Consider the following 27,395-nt stretch of genomic DNA (forward strand, 5'->3'; position numbering starts at 1 on the left):
TTCTTTTATTGCCAAATAATACTCCACTGCATGGCTGTGCCAGTTTTACTTACCCACTCTTAGTGCAGAGAGTTTGGGTGGTTTCCACTTTGGGGCTATTATGAATAACGCTGCTGTGAACATTCGTGTACATGTTTCTGTGTGGACACGTGTTTTCATTTCTCACATTCTCATCTTTTTAAAAGACATTTTCTCTTACCTCTTGGCCCACCACTCTAAAAATCGACTCCCGGTGTTTTAAAATCTGTTGTTTGCTCTTCCGAAAGGAGGACTTGGTCTGGGCTTTTAGAAGCACGGTAGTGTCAGAATTTTGGTTGAAAAACAATTCTTTTCTTTACCTGATCAAAGGGCATCACTCTTAATTTGTAATGTCTGCTAAGGAAGTGAGTTTTACGAACTGCTTAGCACTCACTTTTCTGAGAAAAACATCAGGAAAGCTGCTGGGCCATTTCTTTGCATCTAGTTAGTGGTATTACCAAAAAGCAAAGGGCTAGATTCTACTTTAAATAAGACAAACTGAAGGGTTAAAATTCTTATCAGAGGTTTTAAAGATGGGAAGGGTTAGCAGAGGTGAACTAAAAAAGTTCTGATTACTCTTGAATTTTTGAGAATTTTAAACAGTCATTAACATGGAAAGTGTGTTATGGAAAGCTCTATAGTGACCCTTTTTATAAAGGAAATACCCTCCCATTTGACTGTTTGATAAGTGAATTTTGCATTGCCTGTCATATTTATTTGTTTGTTTGGTATTGTTTGCTTAAAGTGTGGTATTTTAAACAGTCCTTTGTATTTTCTGTTCTTGGGAGAATTGTATTATGAGACTATATGTGTAAGTAAAACCCATATTTTAAAGGGCGTAGTGGGCTGACTGATGGCCCCCAAAAGGACATGCCCATGTCCCAACCTCCAGAACCTGTGAAGATGACCTGCTTTGGAAAAATGGTCTTTGCAGGGGTTTCGAGATGATATTATCCTGGATTACGAAGATGGGCCCTAAATCCAATGATAAGTGTCCTTCTCAGTGAGCGAAGGGGAGAAGGTGGGGCTTGTCACATGAAGATGGGGCAGAGATTGGAGGTTTACAGCTACAAGCTAAGGAACGCCTGGAGGCCCCAGGAGCTGTCAGAGGCCAGGAAGGGTTCATCCCTAGAGCCCGTGGAGGGAGCATGGCTCTGCCAACACCTTGGTTTCAGACTTTCAGCTTCCAGAACTGTGAGAGGATAAGTTTCTGTTGTCTTAAGCCACCAAATATGGTGATTTGTCTTGGGCAGCCCTAGGAAACATATACAAAGAGGATGCTGATTTAATGGTTTTAAAAAGGGACAACTTCTCGAGTAGCAGAGGGATTCACTGTTTTGTTCTCTGAGTTGCCTGATGCCACCTCTGGGGGTGGGACAGCATCTCTTAGGTGGTATGTTACTCACCAGTCCTGTTCACTGCTGCCTGCTCTGCCCCCGCCATCCCCCTGAGCTGCGTGGTTCTGCCAAGCTCTTTGCCTGAAAGCTCCCAGTTCCCCTCTTGTTACCTAATTCCCAGTTTCCCGGACACTCTCCTTCAACGGGACTGTGGGCTTTGACCCAGTCCATTAATATGGTACTTACCTATTTAGATGGACAGGGCAGGGGTCCCAAATTCAAAATGTCCAAGCTTTCTGGATGTATGAAACAGACACACAAACAGACCAACCACAGTAGTGCAAGAACAAAGCTGACGCCTGCGTCTGGAAGGTGGCAGGAAGTGGTGCCTAGAGGCTCTGCCCAAAGGGCCAGTTCTACTTAGCTCTGGGCACTAAGAAACGAGTGTTGCCAGACCTGACTTTTAAGAAGCTGGAAAACTGGATTATTCTGTAAATCTGATTTTTAAACAAGGCAATGAATTCATAGTAAGATACAAAACCTCAAAACAACAAGCAAAAGAATGTCTGTTTGTGTGCACCAAACAAAAACATACCAATAGGCCCCACTGGCCTAGGCCTTTCCTTTTTGAGGGACCTCTGTCTTATGATGTAAAGGTGGAGGTAGGATTACTCCATATACTTCTTGCATCTTTTGGGGCGCTTTAAAAATCCCCATCCCATAAAGCTAGGAAATGGAAGTGTCCTCAAAGGTTTAGGTTGTCAGTGCCTTGCTGAATTTAACAAACAGAGACGGTTGAACATGTTAAATATTTTATTCACATTGTTTACAAACTGTATCCACCTGGAAAACACATGAATTCAAAAATAGATTATTTTACAGTAATTCACATTTTTTAAAATAAGTTCCTTTTTATTTTTTAAATCCTCACCTGAGGACATGCTGAGAAACAGGGAGAGAGAGAGAAATATCAATGTGAAAGAGAAACATTAATTGATTGCCTCCCGTACATGCCCCAACTGGGATCCGACCCACAACCCAGGTATGTGCCCTGACTGAGAATCAAACTGGCAACGCTCAACCGACTGAGCTACTCCAGCCTGGCTAAAACAAGTTACTTTTGAAGTTAAACTCTTCAAGCATGGGGGTCCTCAGTGGGTAGTGTGTATGGTGCAGTCCTCGCCACGTGAAGCTTCCCGCTCTGGTGGTGAAATAGAAGTGGCTTACCTACCAGTGACCCGTGAGAATGGCAATGCGGACTTTAACCCGGGAACATTCAGTGGTATAAATTCACCATCACTATTTTTTGTCAAGAAAATGTGTGTTCTAGAGCTGGATTACATATCAGGTAGGGGGACAAAACACAAGAGACTCATACTTTAATTGGCCATTACTGAGTGGTCAGGACATTTCCGGTTCTATAAAGGTTTAATGGCTTGGCCACGGTCAGAATCAGTGAATTACGATTTCATCGTGTTGACAGCTGAGTCGTAGAAACAGCGGTGATTTGGAAGTTGATGTAAGTGTCTTTGCCTGTCTGATGCCCCCCACCGCCAGGAGAAGAGGGGAATACACTCGGCAAGAATAAAGACTGTGCCTAATCTTAGTGTGTTATTTGGGAAGGATGGCCATGGGAGTTTTGCTGAGTGGCCACAAAGATGTTCTGGTTAAGAAACTTCCTGTTAACCTATGTTGAACCCAGTGATGTACCAGTTTGATGGCTGAGCTCTTTCACTAGTTTAGAAGCTTTTCTGTGGAACTTGACTTTAACGATTTAAAATCTACAGTATGTTTGTCTTACCCATGTCTCACCCCCTCCTGTTACATGAAGTACAAATGAATCACTTTTTTCCTTTGTGAGTTGCTGCAGTTAAATGTGTGGGAACTTCTGAGCTTTGGGGATGGGAGCGGTGGGTGAGCCTAAAGGCAGAACTGGATCATTTTCTCTGAGCTGCACTCGTGGCACTGGCGGCTGTGGCTCTGCACCTCTCAAATGGGGAAGCAATGTTTGCTCAAGGTACCAGAAAAGGTCACCCCTCCTCCCCTCGGGGAAAAAAAACACAGAATTTCTTAAGGGTTGCTGCCATCACCCCCAGGTAGACAACACCAACTCTGAATCCAAATGTAAGCTGAGATGTGGAGAAATTTTATCAGCACATTTGCAGGTTTAAAAAAAACAAACAAAAACCAAGACTTTCAAATGTCTATTGCAATCTGATTGTTTTAAGAAATCCATAACAGGAGCCAGATGATGGAGCAGATCATAGCTTGTCTTCCTGCCACCCGTGTGCATTTTTTCCAAATTTGTACACTAACCTTCGGTCGACTCGCTCCAGAATTCCTGTTTTATAGTAGTACCTGAGAAAGACAGCAGAAGGGAAACATGGGGTGGGCCTGCAACCCAGGCAAACAACAGAACATAAACACTCTGTCCCCGTTCTTCTCTGGTGACAAGGCCCGTCTTTGGTTGCCCTAGTATTTTCACACCCTGTTATCGACTTACACTTAAACCTTTCCCAGACAGCTTGAGGACTGAACCTCACCAGAACGTGTTGTGTGTGTGTGTGAGCTGCCTGGTTTCAGAGTGAGCCCCGGGGAACACTGCCAAGAATGAAAGGTCCGGCGTGTCCATTTACAAACCATAATCCCACCTGTAACTAAGAACCTCAGTGCTGTCTCATGACCTTTTGATTATCAAGAAAAAAGCTGCAAAAACAACTTAATGTTCTCTGGCTGGCCATTTTACATAACTGCCCAAAGGCTCATGGCATTTCGTGCTATTAACTTACCTCAGAGCTCTGCTCAACTTTTCATATGTCATTCTGTCATTTTTCTTCCTTTGTCCCCACATCTTTGCCAGGGCTTCTGATTTAACCACCCGAAAAACACCCTGTTCTCTATCTTCCCATTCCAGAATACCGCAGTTTTCTTCAGGAGACAGAAGCAGGTCACGCACGAATTCCCACAGATGAGAACTTTGGAGGCCTTTGGAAGGAAAAAAAGTTACTTTTTTTTTTTAAAATTTTAAGAGAGTTGTACAGCTTCTCATTAACCCATGAGAATCGCTGCTCTGTGGGGTTATTTTCTATAGTTATGATGGAATGCCCTGCTGGGAACCTCACTGAGCTGTGAAATGTCTCTTGTAGTAAAGCAATCACAAGACACAGACACAGACTAACACTGATGAGCAACGCTGCGGCTCATGGACTCTTCCCCACTCTGTGGAACCGCAGAGCAATTCTTAGGGAATTAATGAAATGACCGCCAATAGTTTTTTCATCTTTCTGACAGGCAGTACGGCTGTATTAAGATCCCACACCCACAACTGCCTGGGTGGACCAATCCAGCAATTATATTTTTCACAAAAAGCTGGTATTTCTCTTGTTCCACTCTGTCGTGGCTGAGACTGGTTCTGGAGTCCAGCTGCCTGGGATTGGGTCATAAATCCACCTCTTCCTAGCTCTGTAATTGTAATCTCTCTAGTTACCTGTAAAATGGGGTAATAAGAGTACCTCCTTCATAGCATAGGCTAGAGGGTTATGATTTAATACATGTCAAACGGCCAGAAGCAAGCTCAGCAGACTGATTCTGAGCGGGGTGGACCAGGGCAAACAAACCTTCCTTCAACATGGGTAGAACATTGCTTTATTTCCTCAGTTTAATTCTTATAGTACTATTTCCAAGTGAAAAAGGAAGAAATGTGAGTTTGGTAACATTTATAGAAATCATTGCCAATTTCTTTACTACCTCCTTTGGGAAATAACTGGTCCCACTTAAACATTCAGAGCTCATGAAAGTGGGTTACTTTGTCTCGTGAACGGTTTTGAGAAATTAGAACCGAAAAGGGGTATCTCCACACTTACTTGTTCGACTATGGCTGTGACAGTCTTGACTTTTGATACCACTCGTTTTCAAGCAACTGGAGTCAGTATCTGGAATAGAATGATTCACAGCAGTAGGAAGGAATCAGAGGCCACACTCGGGCCTCAGATTGCACCCAATGAGCAAATGCATTGAACACCTTTGTGGTAGAAGACACCATGCTAGGCACTTTGGGGGTGATCAGTAGGTGGGAGATGCAACGATGCCAGAGACTCAGTATTTGTCTTGAAGGAGAATTTGTATCCGACACTGGGGCGATTCGTTCATTTCATTCATGTTTTACCTTGGCCATTAGTCCTTAAATCCCACATGATCAGAGACTAAGTCTGTCTCATTCACTTTTGTATCTCCAGCACGGAGCCCAGAATCTGGCACAGAGCGAAAGCTCTTGTGAGGGCATTCAGGCTGTGGGGCACGGGGCGCCTGCCTAAGCCCATAGCACATGGTGCACAGACTTGGCTGCCTGCACTAAAACAATTAAAAATCCTCATTAACCAAATCATCTTGGATCCTCAGTTGATTTCTTGGGACTTTAAGGAGAGAGAAGATAAATCATAAGAAACCAGCCGTCTGCCTGCCGCTCAGCTTGCACCTCTCTGGGAGTCACCATGTACCCTGTCTTCGAATGAGCTGAAGTCTGGGAGGAAAGGGGCCTGCCCAGGACCCACACCCTGGTCCCCAGGCCAGAGCCTTTGTGTGGGCTCAGTAACTAATAGCAATCATCATCTTTAAAAATATCAAAGCTACAAAGCTCCCTTTCCTAAACCTTCTCCATCTGCAAAGGCGAAACAGAGAGAGTTAATTTTCAGAATGAACAGGCCATTTGAGGTGCTCCATCACCTTATAATTACATATTCGACCTGCTTAGTGAGCTCAGATTCTTTGCAGACACTATCAACCACAGGCCTCTAATGGTTAGTAATTAGGATTATTATTGCTAACGGATACCAGCTTTTGGAGCATCTAAGCTGCTGGCACGTGCCAGGCACTTCGTATACATTGTTTCTGGAACTCACATACCATGTTTAGATAGGGAAACTGAGTCTGGGGTAGGCTAGGAAATCATATAGACCTGAGCCCAAGCTCTGTCCACTACACTTTTCCTGCTGTCTTCTCTTAGTCTGTGGTGGTTTTAGGCCATCAACCTCTCACTGTGGTCCTAAAAAAATGATCCACATGCCCAACAACAGCCTTAGCAGAACCTTGGGCAGCGCAGACTTGGCTACTTACAGTCTTTGATGGTGGCCTTGGTCTCGTCAGCATCGTTAAAGAAGGAGTGACCTGGGAAAGAGAAAGAAACTCGGATCATGCAGTCCTGGTTTCCCCTGGCCAGGCCTGGAGAGGTGCTAGCAAGAAGGGGCATGACTGGCCCTTCTGGGGGATAGTTTTATTTCACAAGGGATCTTGGAGACCACCTGGCCTTTATAGGGCCACAACCGGAAGGCACTCCTGAGAGGTGACACTCTCTTTGTTTTTAAAGGCCACCTGGAGAGAGCCCCAGGTGTCCCAGTGGCCTCTAAGATTTTCTGAGTGGGCACCGGGGAGTGAGTCCCGGGCTCTGAGCTGGGCTGGGCCGCTGACCCCTGTGAGGCCTTGCCCAGTCACTCAGTCTCCGGGCTCGTGTTCCTCATTCACAACACGTGACAAAAACACCACTGAGCTCCCCTTTGCCTCTACAAGTCTGTGGTCTGTGACTTGGCCTCTAATTCCTTGGGGGTTTGAATGCCTGTTGGGTGCTGGTCAAAGAGGGGAAATGGACATAGGCGGCCACAAAGAATGCAGGCCTCAGTTTGCTTTTCTGAAAAATGGGCGTGCTGGAGGTGAATTAGGAGTTTTAGATCAGGCTTTCATGAAACTGCACAGGCCAAAGGACACCTCCTTTCTGGCTGGGTGCCCACAGTGAGGACTAAGTTGTATTTACTAAGGAGACTGGAACAGGAAAGGCACACCTGCCACTGTTTATTCCCAGTGCCTTTCTCTGGTTCTGGTCGGCCATGCACCTCAGCTCACTCTGCCCAACGGGCTGCCCGAGAACAGGATGGGGACTGGCTGTGGAAGCCCCCCTCTGCTCTCCACCCTGCCTGCTGACCCATGTCGCATGTTTCTGGATCCTTAAATCCTACTGAACCTACCAAGCCAGACAGCATATTGGGCCCTAGGCCTCCCTTTGGCTCCTCTCCCTGTCAAAGCGTATTTGTTTTGTTCCCTTGTCTGCCAGAGCCCTAGTCTACGGAGTAATATAAGGCCTAAACCAGGTAACAACCAGCTCACCCTATGATTTAAAAAAAAAAATTATTGTTGACAGTATTGCAGATGTTTTCCATAGACACTTTCGAGAATGAAAGATAGCGCTAGTAATAAGCATTCCAGGAAATAGGTGAAAACAAGGCACCCTGGGCAGATCGGGCCGCTGTAAACGTTGGTCACCCTGCATGATTTCAACACACTCCCATTGGAGGAACATTGAAGGAGGAACCTGGGAGTGGAGGGGGCGGTGGAGCCGACGGTTCTCCTGCTCGGCGTGATAACTGCCCTGGTCTAACGTGCCTGAAATTCCACCATTCCGGGTGGCTGTGGGAGTGACCCGGCGGGGGGGACGGACGGGGGCACCCGGCCCCACTCTCGGCCCTCCCCAGGCCTGGCCCTGGACGCCGACCTTGTGAGCGGATGTTCTGCAGGATGAAGTACAGGTACTCCCCGCAGAGCCCGGCCGCCTCCACGAACTCCTCCTGCGTCATGCTGCACAGCTGCAGGCCGCTGACGTTGAAGTGGCAGAAGGAGATGCAGTTGGTGTCCAGCTTGTACTGGTCGCAGCAGAACTGCAGCCATTCCCACACGTGGCGCTTGGTCCAGTACTCGGGGTGGACGGACGTCCAGTAGGAGTCGCAGGCTGCACCAGAGGAGAGAGAGGTGAGGTGTGACGCCCCCGAGGAGAGCCTCTGAAGGGCCCCCGTGGGCTGACGGGCTCCAGCCCTGGGTGTCCTGCTGGGGCCCAGGTCACTTCTATTCTGCAGTAAAAACCAGAGGGGACTGGATCCTATGGGTGGACTTTAGGGCAGGAGAGGGAATGAGAGGGGTGAGAAACCCAGGCGTGGCTTGGGAATGTCCAGGCCTAGCTTTGGTGCCTAGAAAGAGGGGAATTAGTGGAGATGGAAAGAAGAGGGCCCCTCCGTGATCCAGTGTCAGACAACATGGTGTCAAGAGCATAGGCTTTGGGGCCTAGCAAGCCTGGGCTCAAATCCAGGTTCTGCCACTTTCCACTTGGGCCTTAGAAATTTAAGCCTCAGTGTCCTCATCTGTAAAATGGGGAGAATGTTCCCAACACACAGGGCTGTTCTGCAGTTTGGGGTTAATGTATATAGGCTGCGTGATTCATAGAAAATTGTCAATCAGCTCAATAGTTATTAAATGCCTACTGTGTGCCAGGCACCCCTGGAAGCAGCTTTGAGTCCCTCTGCGCTTAAGGACAGTTGGCAGCACTGGCTATTGGTTTGTACACTGCCTCTGGCCATCTTGTGCTGAGAGCCGAAGGCTGGTGAGACATTGCCCAGGATCCAACAGACCTTGGATCCCACAGCAGCATCCTCTGGGGGAAGGGGCAGTGGGGAGTGGGTTGCAGTGTTGTTTTTCTATCCTAAGACCAGTGCCGCTTCCCTCCTTCCGAGGAACCCTGTACACACCCAGACAGAGGTGGGCGCCATCCTCTCTGGAAGGGTGGGAGGTGGCCATGTGGGCCTGGGGTGGAGACTGGGTGCTTAACAGCTTCGTCCCAGTGACAGGAGAAACAGAAAGGGTGGCAGACAGGATACAGAAGAGGTGAGGTATCAGGTACTTGGTCAGGCTCTTTGACATAAATAATTCTTGCAATTGCCATGGTATTCATTCACGTGTTCATTCAATAAATGACCTTCAGTTTCCTCACTGGTAAAGTGGGGATATGCTAGCACCTGTATCACAGACTTGTTCTGTGGATTAAATGAGTTAATCTACATAAAAGTACTTAGAACAGAGCCTGGAAGATTTTAATGCTCTTATTAAGATGATCATTGAACACCTACTATATACAAAGCAAGGAACTGTGTGCGAAGGATTCATGGTAAGTAAGAGGCTTGGGCCCTGTTCTCTGGGAGGTCAAAGACGAGGAACCTGAGGGTCGTGGAGGACTTGCCTACGATCCCATAGCCAGTGTGTGGCGGAGCTGGGATTTGAACCCCAGTCTGGACTTGAAAGCCATTACTCTTCCCATTCCATCCCACTGGTCCTCAGGGGCTCGGCACAGAGAAAAGATGAGACTTGGGGAGAGAGGCAGAGGCAGTCGGAGAGCTAGAGAGAGTAAGGCCCGAGGAGAAAGGCCGGGAGCGGAGCTGACGCCGGACGGGCTCAGGCTGTGTGCACACAGAACGGGTCACTCGCGGGTGGTCTGCACAGCCAAGGGCAGCGAGGCTATTCCCACCTCCCCTTTCAATGCTGCGGCTGCTGTCCCTGTCCCCAGGGGAGCTGTGGAGCTTCCAGTCCCAGGCAGGAGCCGGGCTCTCTGCCCTGTCAGGGGTACCCCTCCCCGAGCACCCCCACATCAGCTTCTTAAGTTCCTCAAATCCTCCCAAATAGGCAGGATTGCGCTATTTCAAAAGAAGGAAACTGAAACTCCCTCTAAAACTCAGAGCCCTACCAGAAATTTATTTTCCTCCCCTAGCGTGGATTGAGGGGCAGTCAAACTTCAACAATAGACTTGTTTAAATTTACTTAATAATTTTAATCTGAATTCTGTATGTGTCAGGGCTGAATTCTATATGAGTTCACAGTGGGCCAGGGTGGCTGAGGCCCATGCCATGGCCTCTACCCGGCGGGTGACAGGAGCCAGGGGCTGGTGTGGCTCCCTGGCCGCTGGCTGCAGTTGGCCGACCGGCCAGCGGGGGGCGCCGCGGGGCCAGCAGGGCCTGCTGGGGAACTAGTGCTGCCCTTGCTGAGTCTGAGTCCGCTGTGCGCTTTCCTCTGCTGATTTCCGACTTGAGTAAAACCTAAGAAAGTCCCTTTACTTTCCTGGTCTCTGACGTGACTTTCTTGCACCCTTGGTCCCGGGCTGAGACCTGGCGCAGGTGGCCGTCGGCCCTGCGGGTGGAGGGCACCGCTGCTTTCTCGTCGTGGAAGGTGGCTCCGCGTCGCCACCTCCTCCCCTCTGCGCTTCCACCCCCTCGTGATTTTCTTTGGCATCTGAAGAGGGCAGTGTTGTTTCTGGAAGCCCAGAGGGCCTGAAGGATTCGGAGAAGGGCCCGGTGCGGGGCGGGGTGGGCGCTGACACCGGGAGGCGGTGCTGGCACAGGCCCCCTGCCCCTGGGCTCTCTCTTTGAATCTGGCCCACAGAGCGGGCTTTGTGCGCGGCTCCGGCCCCTGGAGGGAAGCGCTCCCCTCCCCCGACAGGCCTTCCGACGCCTCCCGAGCTGAGAGGAAAACGCCTGTTCTCAGCGCCAGGGGGCGCGTCTGGGCCGTGGTGTGTCTCCGAGGTCCTGACTTGCACTAGTGGGGGCCGCAGGGTGAGGCTGGCAGAGGGGAGAGGCCCCCGCAGCCGGGACTCCCTGGGGACTGCGTCCTGGCTCAGCTCCTTCCCACTCGGCTTCCCTTGCTTAGCAGGAGGGCCCATCTACCTTTCTTCTAATTCCTGCTCATCCTCAAGACCACAGCTCACACCCCACTCTCAGCCAGGCTCCCCCTCCCTGCACAGCCCCCCTCAGGTGCCCTTCTCACCAGGATTCACAGCTGCCCGGGACCCTCTCCAGACCCTGAGCTCCAGGAGGCAAGGCCACCTCTATGCTTTGCTGGCCCAGGACCAGAAGTGCTTGGAGCCTGGCCTAGCCCCCAGTGGGTGCTCAGTGAGGGTCCCTGACTGGCTGAATGACCCACGATTATCATCTCCACCTTAGAGGTGGAGAGGTTGTGTGGCTCCAATAGAGCCGCACAGCTAGTCAGTACAGGAGTTAGGCCCCACCTCAACTCTTAGCCCTTTGGATGTGGGAATTTTGCATCATGTCACTCTGGGTGAGGAAGACCATGCTGGATACACATCTTGAAGACTAAAAAAAATTCGGATGAAGGCAGATATATATATATATGTGTGTATACATATGTACTTATACCTATATATATATAATATAGGTTTGAAAAATCAGAAAAAGTGTGGAGAGAGTAATGATGACAATGTTTGCAACCCTAGTGAAGGACTTTGAAGAAGACCCTTTTGTTACTCCGAAGAGATCAACTCAGGACAAAAGAAAAACAGAAAGGGTAATATACTCACAGAATATGTTATCTTTAATAACTTGTATTGTCTGAAAATATAAAGTGATCTCCTTAATACATCTACCATTCATAAAATAATCTAAATTTTTTGGAGACGCTGAGGTAGGGGGCCCTTCTGCGTACGTCTACCGGTTGGAGGTGGGTAGCATCCAGTGCCTGGTAGGCTTAACCCGAATGGACACAGGCCACCACTGACACAGGCTCGCCAGCTCCTTTGAAGTCAGAAGCGGGTCAGGACAGTTGTTTAGGGGCCAGCTGCTTTGGGAAGAACTAAGGAACTAAAAGGGACAATTCTGGGGGAATTCTGACAAGTGATGTGATAACCTGGGATGCACTTGCATTTAGAAGGAGAACTTGGGGCTTTTAGAGCTGGATTGGCACGCTCAAATCCCATGGAGCCAACAGGTAATGTCCATGCTGGAAGGGGCCCCAGGTGGGGAAGCTGAGAATGGGAAAGTTCAGGCCAAGTGGACAGTTGTTGCCTAACTCCACCTCACCATTGCCATGCGGGAGGGTGGGCCCTGTGTGGCCAGGTCCAGATTGTTATGTGAAATCTCATGATATTTTAAGTGCTGGCAAGTTATTGAATTTTTAAGAAACACTCTGAAGGCTAATTAAAACTCTTTCACAGGCTGTACCCTCCTGGAAGTCACTTTGTGACGGAGAACTTCACATGCTTTTAGATAGGTGTCTCCTTTGAGATTATTGTTTAGAGTGGGCCTGCTAAGAGTTTAAATTTTTTAAGTTAAATAGTGCTTTCTTCTAATTAACACTTATTTGGAAAAAAGCAGCACTGCTTTGCCGGGAGTTGAGGTGAAGGTATGAGATGGCTTCCCCTCTGTAGTTCCACAAGGCAGCTTGAAAAATCCCTGCTCTAGAACGTGAAACCAGGGCTCCTGCTATTTGGGTTACCCCTAAAAGTGGAAAAGGTACGTGGTCTCACACTTAGTGGTCCTGCCTTCTTGGGTTTCATCTGAGAGATAGGAATAACAGGACTTCCTTCACCTGCTCTTGAAAGAATTGAGTGAGTCAAAACATAAAAAGCATTTAGAACAGGGCACGCATGTAGTAAATGCTCATTAAATACCACCCACTTATACTTGTTAATATTGGGGCTACCCATGCCACTACTTTAATTGCATTTCCTCAGATACTTCTAACATGTTTTCTCTCTCTCTCTCTCTCTCTCTCTCTCTCTCTCTCTCTCTCTCTCTCTCTGTGTGTGTTTGTATATGTGTAGGCCAGCACCTTTGTTCCCTTCAGAGCTTCAGGTTCATTTTCTTTATGAAATAAGGATATTACGTTATTATCCGGGATAATTTGTCCATGCACTGCTACCATGAGTAAGGTGGCCAGTGCTGTTCAAAATATGGGGACACAGGTGAGTCTGTGTGACTTTGTAAATGCTTCATGATCAGGAAATCCTCCAGACCCATGCTTCTGACACTGGGGTGGAAGGGCAAGGGCTAAGTCCCCAGGTGGACAGCGGGTGATGGGTGAGAAAGCCACATGGCAATGCCTGTGCATCTTTAGGGAAATGCCAGGGGGTGGTTCCATTAATCTTCCACCTCCACTTTTTGTTATGGACATTTGCTGTCTTCTCAGTTTTATGCAAGTCCCCTCGCCATCTCCTCCAACTGGATTGCTACCCCTACGCTCTTTCTATATAGAAATTTTGGAGCCAACACTGTTCATTTTCTTGGAGCTCACTTGAAGCAAGAATTTTTGGGGAGATTTTGACTCTTGAAAAATTACAACAAAATAGTTACGCAGCAGAATGCAAAATCTGTGGATTGTAAAAGTAGTTTGAGCTTAGAGTTTTGATTTATGTTCCTAGATTCTCTGCAGGAGAGCTTGACCTTTCTCCTCTGCTGATCGGGGAGCATGGATGGGAAAGTTTGTGAAGCTACATGAACCTTCAGGATTTTCGTTCCCATTCTCCATTCTAGGCTTCTAGACCTGGAGAGAAAGGGACCTTCCCACGGGAGTTGTAGGACTGTAGAGTCACTGAGCTTGGGCTGTGGAGATGGACCTTCCTAAGTTGCAATCCTGGCTCTTCAAGTTATTAGCTGTGAAATCCTAACAAGGTGTCCTAACCTCCGTGGACCTCAGCTTCCTTCATTTGTGAAGCGAAGTAATAATAGTGCCTACCTCTTAGAAGTTTGCTGTGGAAAGGAAAAAAATGAAGACTGTAAAGAATTTAGCTCAGTTAATCTGGACGTTAGTAAGCTTTCGGTGTTATTAGTTGTTATTTTGGGACTACATTTATTCTCAGGGGAAGGAGGCCTTTCCTGCTGGGACCTCAGTCTAGGAGGGACAACCAGAACAAGGCGAGCCCAGGGACTGGCGAGGGGGAGACAGGCAGTCTGGATCACAGGAGGCCGAGTTAGACAGCCGGACCGTAATTAGCATGATTTATGAGCACAGGGAGTTGGGGAAGTTTCTTGCCCAGGGCAGCCGGTGAGTGAACTGGGTAACTCGGGCACCATCAATTGCGGCTTTGTCACTGAAAGGAAGGACTTTATGAGGGGAAACCTGAAATGATAAATTGCTTCCAGGTTTCCTCCCAGAGGCGGTCTAGCCCCATCCAATAGCCCTTCTTGGCTTTCCTTCCAAGCCCATGGAATGATTTAGACCAGGAGAGGGGGGAAAAAAAGGAAGAAAAGAAAAGCCTAAGCAGTGTAGAGAAAAGAGGAGAAGAGATGGCTGGGAATCAGCAAAGGGCTGTGGCCGGGGTGTGTGGAGTTAGGCAGGGGTGGAGGGCACCAAGCCTGAGTGGTCCTGGGGCCACGGCTGCTCAGAAGGCTCACACTTGTGCAGGACAGGCAAGCACTGGCAAACGTGAGGCCTCTCCCGGGGGTGTCCTGGGGCATGACCACTGCCACAGGGCTCACCTCAGCCTTCCCAGTGATTTTGTATTTATCTGCTTTTGATTTAGAAATTCTCACTCTTTCTTTTGCATGTGCTCTCACACTTCTATACCCAGCCCACGAATCTTGCTTAGAAAAGCCCACATGGGGCCCAGATGCCTCTTTTCTCTGATGGTCTGGCTGTTAATACCCAAGACCAGTGAGTTTTGCACCTTTTTTCTTCAAATAATCTCTCTCACTGTGTAATAACAGCTAACGTGTTTGTTGAGTGCTTAGCATGTGCCAGTTGCTGCTGCTCTCCGAGTGTTCTCATGCTATCCTCGGTACAATGCTGTGAGGTCCTGCATCATGTTACCCATTCTACAAAGTAGATGAAGGAAGGAAGGCACAGAAGGGTGAAGTCCTTTCTCAAGGTCACACACGAGTAAGAGGCAGAGCTAAGAGTGGGTCACAGAGGTATCTTCCAGCTCCTGCAGCCCTGCCCTGATAACCACTATACTGTACTGTCTTCAGAATTAAACTGTGGGAGCCTTGCTGGAGGGAGAGGAGGTGGCTGGAGGCTGGCCTTCTCCACTGTCCCTCCAGGTTGCCAAGGACCCTCCCAGGAACCCCTGGAGCTGCCCAATCTAGAAACTTCTGCTGCAGAGAATAATCGAGATTCCAAAGCAAAGGGGGCACCACATGTGGGTGTGGTAACCACGGGAGTGTGTGTGTGCATGTGCGTGCGAACATGTGTATATCCGTGTGTGTGCGTGTGAGCGTGTGTATATCCATGTGTGCGTGTGCATGTGCGTGTGAGCGTGTGTATATCCGTGTGTGCATGTGCGTGCGAACGTGTGTATATCCGTGTGTGTGTGTGTGTGTGTGTGTGTGTGTGTAGGTTGAAGATGGAGCTCCAGAAAGTACGGGTGAAGCCAGGATACTTCATGACTCCTTAGATGCTTGGCTGCTCGAACTTGATTGGAGAAATTACCTTTTAAAAATATCATATGCTTATAACATATATGCAGCCCCCCCTTTGATAAATTTTTCCAGTGGTTGTAATTCTTTATTTTAAGAGTTGAAGGGAGGGCCAGGGTGAGTTAGTGAAATCCGAGAGTATTTTGCAAGCTGACTGTCCGGCCCCAGCCTGCAGGGCAGCCAGGCCAGAAGTCCCCCTTCAAAGAGCAGGTCACCTTTGCGGTTAGCGCCCACTCAGCCGCTCCCTGCCGAAGCCTAAAGGTGGTGAAAACAGCTGGGCTTCCTCGCGAGGCTGAGCGCCCCTCCCTGCCCTCGCGGAGACATCACTGGCCTAGTGCGCACTTCATTTCTGTCTCCCTTTCTCTCCATTTGGTCTCAAAGTATCTAAGCTGTCAAAAATTCTAAATTGGAAAGGTTGAGGCCTGTGTCGCTTTTGTTCAATATGAAAAATGAAGAGGGGAGAGAGAAAGCTGTTTTCCCATGAACGGGGAGTCGTCTGCTGTTTCTGGCTACGGTGAGCACCTACCAAGTGCCAGGGGTTCTGCTGCCCACTTGATAGGTGGAATCTGCCATCTGCTGTCCTTCCTCCCAGCTCCAGGAGGCAGGTGAGGTTCCAGCTGGGAAAGTGTGTCCCAGCAATGTTAGACAAGACCTGCCCAAGGCCATGGGGCTGGCCTGGAACAACTCCAAATTCAAGATGGAATTTCCTTCGAGGCAGGAGAAACATCTCAGAGCCTGCTGACCACTGACACGCAAAGTGTGCAGAGCCGTGGCCAGAGGTGAAACTGACCGTCTCCTGACACATCGCTGTCAGTGGGGACTTTTGCAGACACTCAAACTGATGTGTCATCTCTCTGGGTGAGATAAAGGCAGAAGGCACCCCCGAGCCATCCTCTCACAGATGGGGCTCTGAGGAGAGCTGGAACCTAGGAGGCTCACCTAGTCCAGGAACTCTCTGGGACTAGCCAGCCTCGACTTTGGGAGGCCACAGACACTCAACTGAGATCCGGAGAAGCAGGTGGCAAGTCAAAAGCCCGACTCCTCCCTCGGGGGATATTAGGAAGCTGGATCCCTCCATGAGGCCAATTTCCATTGGCCTCATGCCTTGCTGGGGATTTCTATTCTTTCAATGGGTGATGGAGGAAGAAGGCTGCATCTGTGTTACTGTCTGATGCAAGAATCAGAGAAGCTTCTAGAAGGGATCCTAGCAATGACCTGGTTCAACCTCTCATTGCACTGATGGAAATGAAGAGGCCTTGGACAGGAGAAAGCAGTGTCTCTATATCTAAGGCTACTGGACTTAAGCCACATTGGCAATCCTAGTGGCAATCACTTAGATTAACTCTTTTTAAAAAACTATGGTAAAATATTCATAATGTAAAATCTACCATTTTAACACTTTTTAAATGTCCAGTTTAGTGGCATTAAGTACATTCACACTGTTGAACAGCCATCACCACTATTGATCTCTAGAACTTTTTCACCTTCCCCAATCAAAACAAATCCTTCATTTTTAAACACCTATGTGTGCTTATCATGTGCCTGTGGCCCAAACATTTCACTAATCTGTGAGGTGGGCATTATTACTGTCTCCATTTTACAGATGAGAAAACTGAGGCATGAGAGGCTTAGATGGTGTCAAAGCCAGACACCGCATTTACGGTGCCTGGCTCCAAAGTGCAAGCTCTTGAGGACTGCAGAAGCTGCTGGTCCTGGGCCTGCGACATCTCATGGGTCAGCAGTTGAGGCCATTCCCTCCCACTTTCCTCCAATTGCCACCCTGCAGAACAGGCAGGAAGAGGGGGCTCCTGGATGGCAGGTCTGGGATAGGTGTGTGTGGAGAGGACCAGGAGCTGGGCCCGCCATGGTGCCACCCATGGGGAGGGGATGGGGGCATGAAAGCCTTCATTTTCCTCCTTCAAATTTAGCCTCTTAATCAAACACTGAGGGGAGAAAATCAAACACATTTCTCATTGTCTTTCTGGGAAATGAGGTGCTTCTTACACCCAATAGAGAATTGTGATATGTATCTGAATGAACTGAGTTCTAATGCAATTACCTGGACCCTTCAGCCCAGGGTGCAAGATGTGCTGTGTGCACGTGTGTGCATGGGGCAGAGGTGGGAAGTGGGTGCAGGACTGAATTATGTAGGCAAGTGCCTCAAGGCTGTCTGTGCAGCCCTGGCGTCTGGCCTGGAGGCAGGGGCCCCTTGTGGTGGCGGACATTTCACAGCATCCTCGGAGGCCTGGCCTCTCCTGGACTCCTCCCTCAGGGAGTGTTGCCTCCTGACCCTGTCTCCTGGCCCTGAGGCTGGACCTGCCAGGCTGGGGTGCGTGGAGTTAAGGCTCTGTGAGGACTGACGGTTGATTAGCAATTGCATCACCGCCCTCCCGCAGGGTGTGCACCTGCCTTGCTAGCAGTCAGCCAGGTTTGCTGGGATGTGCAGTCACCTAAGCACCTGGGGACAGAGGCCCTTTGAGGGTTTCTGGGGCAAAGCTCAGCTGGCCTCCCTTTGGTGTGGGATTTGCACAAGGCCCTATGCTTGCTTCTTAGGTGGGGAAAACTGGGCCCAGTCAGGAGGAAGGGTGGGAGGACAGCCTGGGGGACAATGGCAGGACTCACATTTGCTGAGCACTTGCTTGTGCCAAGCTATGCATTTTACACATGTTGGCTCCCTTGATCCTTACAGTAGCTCTCACCATCCCTGCTTTAGGGATACAGAGATAGAATCTCAGAGAATAACAATAGTATTAATAGCAACAACCCAGAATTACATCACTGATAAGCTGACCATGTGGGCTAGTTAAAGAGTACAGGTTCTCAAGTCAATGTGCATGAAACTCAACAAACTGTGAGACCTTGGGCAAGTCATTTAACCTCTCTGTGCCTCAGTTTCTTCATCTCTAAAGTGGGAATCATAATTGTTCGTTTCTCATAAGGCTTCTCTAAGCATGAGACTGATGCTTGGGGCAGGGTCTGGCGCATAGCTAGTGTTCTGAAAATGTTAGCTAGAACCATGAGGATGGAGCAATCACAGCGCGCTAGGCTCTGGGTTAAAGGTTTCTTTCTACTACACTGTTTAAATATAACTCCAAGAGACTGGTATTATCATCGCACTTTATCGGATAGCAAATGAGGCTCAGAGAGGTGAGCAGAGCCCCCGAGGCCACAGAGCTAGGCAGGTTGAGGTGAGGTCCCAGTGCTTTCCTCTCTGCAGAAGCTGCCCTTCCTGCCACCCACGCTCCCCTTGGCCATCTGCCCTGGACACTGGTGAGAGCTGGCATTTTCAGGCCCCTAGGGTGGCCTTGTCCCGGGCCCGAGGCCAGCACCACCTCTTGCCCCAGCCCATCCCAGCTCAGGTGTGCGTCTCCAGATGTGCGTACCTGTCTGATGTTCGAAGGCAGGATAATACTCTTCACTGTTGAACAGATCAGTCCACGACATCAGGGGGTCGCAGAAGGACGTGTTGGGCAGGAAGGTGCTGTGTGTCACCGAGTCCAACATCACCCTGCAACGACGAGAGAGGCTGTGAGGATGGTGGTGACCTCTGGAAACCACACTGCAGGACCCCCGGTGGGCCACATCGGTTTCAACAATGACAGAAAACACAAACACAAATGGGGGCAGCTTCCCAGGAGCCAGGCATCCCTCTAAGTGCTTTCCACAGTCCTGTCCCATCCCGTGAGGTTTGTACATCTATCCCCATTTCATAGATGAGGAGACTAAGGCAGAGAGGTTGAGACAGTTGCCCACATAATGTGGCCCGTAAGTGGCAAAATTGGGATTTGAGGGTGGGGCTCTTATAATGCAATACTACCTCTTTTGTTACTTCTATTCATTCACCCCTGACCTCTGAACTCTGGCTTATCATGTCTAACAATATGCTTCTGAAAACAGGGCCAGAGTTGCTACCAGTGAGTTTACCCACAGACCCTTATCTACCATTCCAAAATCCGAGAGCTCTGACACCAAAAGTGTGTGTGCGTGTCTTTGGCGCAAACTAGTTCCTCAGCAAAAAAACAGTTTTGAACTGATGTTATATAGTTTTATATACTGTCATATAAAGGTTACATCTCTCTCTATATATAAACTGTATGCTATACATATACATATACAGATTATGTATACACGATGCACTATACATAAACATATAAACTGTATATATGCTATGCAGTTTGTAACTATCGTTACAGTTTTATTTATTCTACCTGAGTGAATGTTCGTGTGACATTCTGCAGGAACATCAATGCGGTTAAGCAGGACTGGAAGAAACACCCGGCAAGGGGTAGTATTAGTATTCTGCTTATACGCCGCATAACCTTCCTGATACCTGAAGAACTGTGACTTCTGCAGCACACCCAGCGCCAGGGCCTTGGATATGATTGTGACACACACTCAGTTGCTTTGGACTCTGTGCTGAGCGCCTCGGTACTTTATGTTCATTGCTCATGGGCTCCTCAGAGCGAGCGCTCTGAGGCTGGTTCTGGTAGCAGCTCTTTTCCACAGATGAGGAGTGGACACGTTGACATTCCATTGAACACACCCAAGCCACCCAGCTGGCAGGCGATGGAGTCTGGGGACAACTCAGGTTTGCGTGTGTGAAGTCCTGATCCTGGCGGCTGTGCTCTAATCCCTGCTCGAACTGGCAGGTGGGACACTGGGGAGAAGGTGTGTGGTCGAGGCTAGGAAAGGGGCAGAAGAGAGGGGCTAGGGCCCCCACTCTCGGACACTCTTGCCCGTCAGTCTCATCATTCAAGTTTCTCTTTGCTGATTCCCATATTCCCACAATTCAGATAAAAAACAATTCATACGTGGTGTATTAAAAAAATCTGTTTGCCCAACTTCTCTTTTCTTATTATTGAAGTAATGTTGACAAGGTAAGGTGTTTCTACCCCCATTTTGCAAAGGGGACATTGCAGCTCAAGATCACATAGCTGGTAAGTGTCAGAGCAAAGACTGGGTTCTGGGTCTTGGGATATTAAGCACATGGAATTTTAAGACTGTCAGGAGCTTATCAATCATCTAGGCCAGTGTTTCCCGACTTCAGTCATTTGCCTACCATCACGATAATTTACTTAATACATTAAATAAAATCTACTCCCTTTTTGTTTGAACATAAATACATTTATTAAAAAGGAAAACTTTATATCACCTCTATAAATGAAAAGTCAGTATTTCTGGACATATGTAAAAATGAAGACACAAGCACTTAAATAAAAATTGTTCATCCATGTATCACCTGAGTCAGAGGTTAGCAAAATACAACAGGACCAATCCAGTTTACCACCTGTTTTTGAATGGCTTGCAGCTAAAAATGATTTTACATTTTTAAATGGTTACATATTAAATGGTTATGTAGGTACCTACACAATATCCTTGGTTTTGCCTTTTGGCCCACAAATCCTAAAATATTTACTCTCTGACTCTTTAAGTAAGAGTTTGCCTACCCTTGACCAGATTCATCTCATGTAAGTATCGTGAGTGGTGTGAGTACCATGTGTCGGAAAGTGCTGAGTTAGTCCCACCCCTTCCCCGCTCTGTCATTCTAGAATTGAGAAAGTTAAGGCCCAGGGAATTTGTCATAAGGTCACAGAGCCAGCTGGTGGCAATGTTACATTGCATGTAGAAAGTTCTTCAGTTCTCTGACTAGGGGCCCATCAGTGACCCTTTCTAAAAACACAGTCACATTGCCCATAGGTACATCCCAGGCACACTCACGTATTGAGTAGGACCTCAGTACTGAGAGGGGCAGGGATCTTGTGGTTCCAGAACCAAAGACCAATTCTTTGGGGGTGTTTGCAAATCTATCATCATCAAATGTTCACGAGAACCAGGCTCCTGACATAAACAAGTAAGTTCAAATTCTCACATGCAGGCACCCTTTCTGTGCCGTCAACGAAGAGTCACCAGACCCCACGGGGAACCTCCTACCTGATGCCCACAGAGGGTTAATGTTCCGGGCGGATTATCGTGTTCATGGATCTCCCCCTGGGAGCCATATCACACAGAGGTCAAGGCTGCCTGCGTTCGGGCTCTGATTTTCCCATGGATTGGCTGGTTTTATATCCTGAACAGCAGGCAGGATGAAAAGGGATAGGGGTAGGAGGTTATGAGAAAGGAAAGAGCCCCTGGAGCCTCAACCCCTTCCACTTTCTGGAATCCACATCAGGGAAGTTCCCCTAAGTGAGAGCTCAGGGTAAAAAGGCCCCCTGCCCTTCTGGGCCAGAGGCTCAGAAAACCGAGGCAGAGGATGGGGGTCCTCTGACGTGACCTTCCTGGGGGGTTCAGAGAAAGGACAGATGGGTTCCACGTGGAAGAACAGAGGAAACCGTCCCAGGGCTTCAATGTCAGCTAGAAATCCTCCAGACGCAGAACACGACAGCGGGAGTGAGCGCTCCCTCATCTACACCTGACAAACAGCTCTCAGAAGTCGATTGGTAAATTCAATTTGGTCATATAAAAATTAGGAATATTTTTGATCAATAGGATATTTGCTTCCTTTAAGGATTTTTTCCCCCTACACGGGTCCACTCACTTGCTCTGTAATCTCACTAGTTTTGTACACAGGGCTGTATCTGATTCCCTTTGGTAATTCCTTCTATGGCCAACTGTATCCATTACGTTTTCTCTCAGGTGAACACCGTGCTATTTCTCTTTTGTAATCATTTCTTGATTTTTGGGAAAATGTCTTTTATAAAAGCAGCAGAAGTTTTTTTTTTGCTCTGGCAGGAGGAGGGGGTTTTATTAACCCTGGGATCTCCACAAAAGACCTTGGCCACTTAGCCAGCATGCTCTAGGCGTGAGAGTTCAGGAACAATGGCTGCCTTATATCCAATAGCTCAGCTTCCTAGGCCCTCTAGGGTCCTTGCGATGATTGAACATTTTAGCTCTTAAGATTTCTTTTTGTATAATTTTTAAAATCCTCACCTGAGGATACGCTTATTGATTTTAGAGAGAGAGACAGAGAGAGAGAAACATTGATGTGAGAGAGAAACATTGATTTGTTGTCTCCTGTATGTACTCTGACCAGGGGTCGAACCCACAACCTAGGCATGTGCCCTGACTGTGAATTAAACCAGAAGCCTTTTTTTTATGGGTGTGTGTTTGTGTGTGTGTATGGGATGACACTCCAACCAACTGAGCCACCCAGCCAGGGTTCTTAAGATTAATGTAGGTGGAACAGGGTGGGTAAGTAGAAACAGCTGTCTGGAGACCCATTTCTCAGCAAGGAAACTGAGGACCAGCTATAGGTAGGACCAGGCCTGAAGTTAACCCATACATTCCCAAAGGGGGGTGGCATTGACCCAGAGGGGAAAAAATGGCTTCTTGAGGGGTCAAAAAATCTTAGATGGTATTATGTTTCATGACTCTCCAAAGGGCCACAGTTCATTACAGTTTACAGTATTTCTATGGTATTAACATTTCATGGGGGGGAGAGACGATTAAGAAAAAATTATCTAAAAAAGCCCCTTAGTAGGGGCCATAATGAAAAAGTGGCTGAGTAGCATTGGGTTAGGCCTAGAGTCAGCAGCAGGAGAAGAGGGGGATACGTAGGGAGGGTCCTAGGCCTACTGTTCCAGCCACACATTTTTGTTTTTTGAGAGGCTGGCTGGTTTGTCATCTTGGAAAGAGCACTGGGCTGGGAGTCAGGACTCTGCCTCTTGCACCTCTCCAAGCCTTGGTTCCTCATCTACTAAAAGAACACACTGGCGAGGCGGACTCCAAGCTGTGCCCCAGCTCCACGATTTTCTTCAGCACCCACCTGACTGGGTCAACACACCCAAACAAGGGCACACACCCACGTAGGCATAGATGTTGGTTATATTTGGATATTTTGGTCAAGTATGCTCATCAGACCACTACAAACAGAGGTTAAACTTCTTTCCTCTTCTCCCTTTTCTCCTATGCCCACTACTTTCAGCAGTGGACTCTGGATATTCTCGGCCTGGTTAGCCAGGCCCCTTAAGCACTCTGGCTCCTCACTCACTGCCCATCACCAGACCCACAGCTGTTAGATCTGTTTCCCCCGCATGTCACCATTCTAGCTGCCCTGCCCATCACCAGACCCACAGCTGCTAGATCAGTTTCTCCCACGTCATCACCATTCTAGCTGCCTCAAAAGTAGGGCAAGTTCAAGCACAATCCACACAAGAGGGCGGAATCAGGTGGGTTTCCTTTCATGCACGAGAAAGGCTGGCTGAAGGTACCTTTCAAAATGAGACAGCGATGGCATAGAGGCTGAGGTCCCTGCTGACTCCAGGGGCTTCCTCCCCCTTCTGAGAGCCGGCTCACTCACCAAGTGTGCACAGGGAGGGTCCACACAGTCAGAGGGACAGGCCTGTGGGCTTCTCGCCCGGCACGAGTCAGAGGCAGCAGTCACAGGTGTGGTGCCCATGGCCTGCGCAACCAGGCACCTCTGCTCAGCCTCCCAGAGAGAGAGGGGAAGGAGCAAACCACCCAGCCTTGGCCAGTTTGTCCAAGGAGGAAAATTCCTTCCTGACCCTGGCAGAGATCATCAACTCCACTCTGGGCATGTGACCAAAAATTTTACCCAATTAAGCATCAATGCATTGGCTGTTTATGCACCAAAACATCACCAGGCAGAACCAGGCCGTCAGGATATAAGCCAAGGGAAAGGGGGTCGAGAAGGGCCTTCACTGATCTCACCATGTGAGCAGTCTCCTTGGGGAGGAAAATGGTTTTCCTCCTCCGAGGCTTCAGTGACACCAGAACGTACCGGGTCCCAAGCCCTGTGTGCAAGGCACGGTCAATTTCCCACTCCTTGGATGTCCCTAGGAAGGGACACACGAAGGGGAATCCAGTGGACTATTTCAACACTTGCTGTTAAAGGATTGTGGGTTGGGTGCCTGAGTGTTTGTTCTTCTGGGAGAAACCAGAGCAGCTGTGAGAACCGCCTCGCTGACGTCTTGCCAAGTGATTCCTCATTTTCTTTAGCTTGCTCAGGGAGTTTGCTCTTCCGTTTGTTTTTGGTTGTTTTTCTGAAGGTGCAGAAACCCATAGAAGGTATGCCCTATAGTTTACCATGGGCTCCAATGCAAAGCTCCTCGGTCTTGGATTAAACCCATTTAATCCAAAAGAGGGTTCAATCCTACTTCTGTCCCCACAAGGTAAGAAACATAGGACCTATTTCTTACAACTCGGCCTGCCAAAATTATTTTTGTTTCATGCAAGGTGTGGTACATAAAAATCCACAACCCTCTCTGAGCTTACCTCTAAAATGGAGATTTCAATATGGAATCCTCAGGTGTTCCAGAGGACTTAAAATTAGATAAATATGGGCACAGACATATATTCATTTCCAGAAGGAGGAAAATCAGTCATCATCAATGAATCTAAAAGGCTGCGACTCAGGTGACTTTTGAGAAAAGAAGACAACCAAACTGTGCCAACTCCTGCTGAGAACACCTTGAATCACGAGAAACACTGCCACAGAGAACGTGAGGACACAGAATTACGCCTTCACTCAGAGGGGCAAACGACCCCTCTCCCCGGGTCTGTGGACTCAAACATGAGGCTGTCTCTCTCAGCCTAGGCCTCAGTTTACTCATATGTGAAATGGAGAGGTTGTAATTAAGGGTCTCTGACATCCTTTCCAGTTTGTAAAATTCTTAGCACAACCAAAGGTGGGTCCCAGCCTTCAGTTAGAAAAGGGAAACTGTGCCACCGGAGTCTGCCAGCAGGGGGCGAGTGACCAAGAACCCCCACACTGCAGAGTCTGGAAAGGTCTGAGCATACAGTGGAAAAACCCTACCCACGGCTTTTCTGGAAAGATTCTCTATATACTAAGGTGGTGCGAGAGGCCAAAACAGGTTTCTTTTAAGCTACTTCGTACAGATAAATTCTTGAAAAAATGCCCCAAACTGTGACAAGGCAGCTTGTTTTCTCTGTATCCCAAGAAAACTATGAGCAGGCCAGAGGGGAAAGGAGGAGTTTAGCCAGGGGGAGGTGGGCTCTCCTTGAAGCTGAATATTTTTTCAGTGCAAAATCCAGCTTTCCTTATAGTTTTAGGAAGCATAGGGAATTGAGTGCCTGCCCTCACTCCCTCTTGGTTCGCCTTGGTGTAATCAAGAGATCCAGAGGGAGTGGGGGCTGCCGAGGAGGGGGTGGGTGGCTCCTTAGCCTGTGGCCGCAGAAGTGTCCCTTTCAGGCAAGCAGTTAAATCCCAGTCACACAGCCCCCGGGAGGCACCGTGACTGATGGAACCGGCAGGAGGCTCTGGCGACCTGGAGCTGGAGACCAACCAACAGATCCGCGCCCCAGCCGGAGCCTCTAAGCCCTGACACCCCGCACAATTCATCCAAAAGAGCAAAGAAAAGGTGCTTACGTGAGGATAGCGCTGACTAGGTCCAAAGAGGAGGCTTTCAAGGCAAGAGAAGGCAGGCGCTCCCAGCACCGGCGCCCGGTGGAAATAAGGCACCTGTAGCCTTGTGATATAAGTAACACCTACAGACAGGTCCGTTTGGTTTTTCAGGTTTACGCACAGCCCCTTTGATGACATACAGTGTGACACCGCTCCTCGCTCCTTGGAGGGGGGGAATGGTTCTCACGTGCAGAAAGTTTACCTTTATCCTGCTTTTGTGCCCAGCTCACCACCCTCCCTCCTGGCCCAGGGGACTCAGTAAACAAGCCCAGAATTCTTGCCCCTGGGAGCTTTGCAGGATCCCGCGCTGGCCCGGGATTCTCACTCGTGCGACCTGGTGCCTGTCTCTGCGGCCTCCCTCTGGGCTTGGTGGAGTCCGGCACTTTGTGTAGTAGGTCTTCTCCCTTTTCCCCCCTTGTGGCCAGGAGGAAGGGCAGGATGGTGCAGTGGTTAGGGACACAAGCTTTGCAGCCAGATGGCTTTGGATTCAAATTCTAGGTCCAACATTTTCTAGCTGTGTCACCTTGAGGAACTTAATGAGCCTGTCTGAGCTTCATCACTCTGATGCTGCTCTGAGGGTCACATGGGGTAATGCAGGGGACCCACCGAGCGAGCCCTTTGTTAGCTGTTATGATCATAGCCTTTTCCTGGATATAGCACGGGAGCCAGAAACCCCTTTCTCTATCGTTTCCTCCAACCTTATGCCTTCGGATCAGGCTAGGGGAACCAGCTTGTAGAGCCATTGTTGGGCCTTTCTTAGAGTCTTTCAGCATTGGATACATTAACTTATTCAACTTTTAGCATCTTTGTGATGTGATGAGCTATGCGATAGCTTTCTGCCCCCTCTCCCTCCCTTCCCCCACCTTACCGATGGAGAACCAAAGAGATCCAGGGAGCCAGTCAGGCGTCAACGGCTCCGAGGCCAGACCTGTCTTGGATGCCAGCTCTCAGGTGTCTAGCTAAGAACTACCCGCTTTTTGGGACTTCTGTGTCAGAGTAGAAACTTGACCTACTTTAGGCTGTGAAATAGTGTCCCTGGTCATCCATGGGACAGCATTTATGACCCCATGCCTTTTTGCTCTGGGCTCCCAGCTTTCTTGGGCAGCCAAGATGTGTCCAACGTGCAGACGCCAAGCTTTGGACTAAAAGCAGGGACTGGTTTGTTAGGTTTTCTTTGGAACACTGGGCACCGAGACAAACATACAAACACAAAAACATGTATAGTCTGAAGAAACAAAAGGTAGTTCATCAGAGAACTCAGGTGTCATCATGGAAAAATTGTTGGAGGAAGATAGGAGGACCGACCGCCTCGGCTGCTGTATTGCTGTGTAACCTCAGGCAAGTCAAGTAGCTTCTCTGGGCTTCATTTTCCCCAGTGGTAAAAGGAGGGTATTGGGTTAGGATAGTGATTTTCAAACTGTGCTCCAAGGAAGCCTCAGGGGTTCCTCAGAGCCTTCAGGCTGTTGGGGGTGAAAGGACGGGAATGGAGTGGGTTAGGCTCTAGGCCTCTCCTTCCGGCTTCAATAAGAGCATCTCAGCTTTTATACAAATCTTCAGGATAAGATTTCACTCGAACAAAAGAATGGGCACTTATAAAGGATTTGCAAAGAACTAGATTAGGTGGTCTTTGAGATTCCTTGCAGTTGGGAAGTT

At 48.7% G+C, this 27,395-nt stretch overlaps 1 protein-coding gene across 2 annotated transcripts; it reads right to left on the reverse strand.

Annotated features, from left to right (window-relative positions):
* Window positions 1-2,152: 2,152 nt before the first annotated feature.
* Window positions 2,153-25,789, reverse strand: ELF5 (E74 like ETS transcription factor 5). Of its 2 annotated transcripts, none has more exons than XM_081152882.1 (7): window positions 25,707-25,789; window positions 18,745-18,869; window positions 7,894-8,127; window positions 6,468-6,518; window positions 5,219-5,287; window positions 4,145-4,340; window positions 2,153-3,713 (listed from the first exon to the last, which is right to left on the reverse strand). In XM_081152882.1, exons 2-7 carry the CDS (start codon window positions 18,863-18,865, stop codon window positions 3,617-3,619), a joined length of 768 nt encoding a protein of 255 aa, XP_081009008.1. In that variant the 5' UTR covers window positions 18,866-18,869; window positions 25,707-25,789; the 3' UTR covers window positions 2,153-3,616. The 2 variants fall into 2 exon arrangements, with proteins under 2 accessions (XP_081009008.1, XP_081009007.1); XM_081152881.1 differs by lacking the exon at window positions 25,707-25,789 and adding an exon at window positions 23,658-23,798.
* Between the last annotated feature and the right edge of the window lie 1,606 nt (window positions 25,790-27,395).

This window comes from Miniopterus schreibersii (genome assembly GCF_964146895.1).
Source record: "Miniopterus schreibersii genome assembly, chromosome: 12".
NCBI lineage: Eukaryota > Metazoa > Chordata > Mammalia > Chiroptera > Miniopteridae > Miniopterus > Miniopterus schreibersii.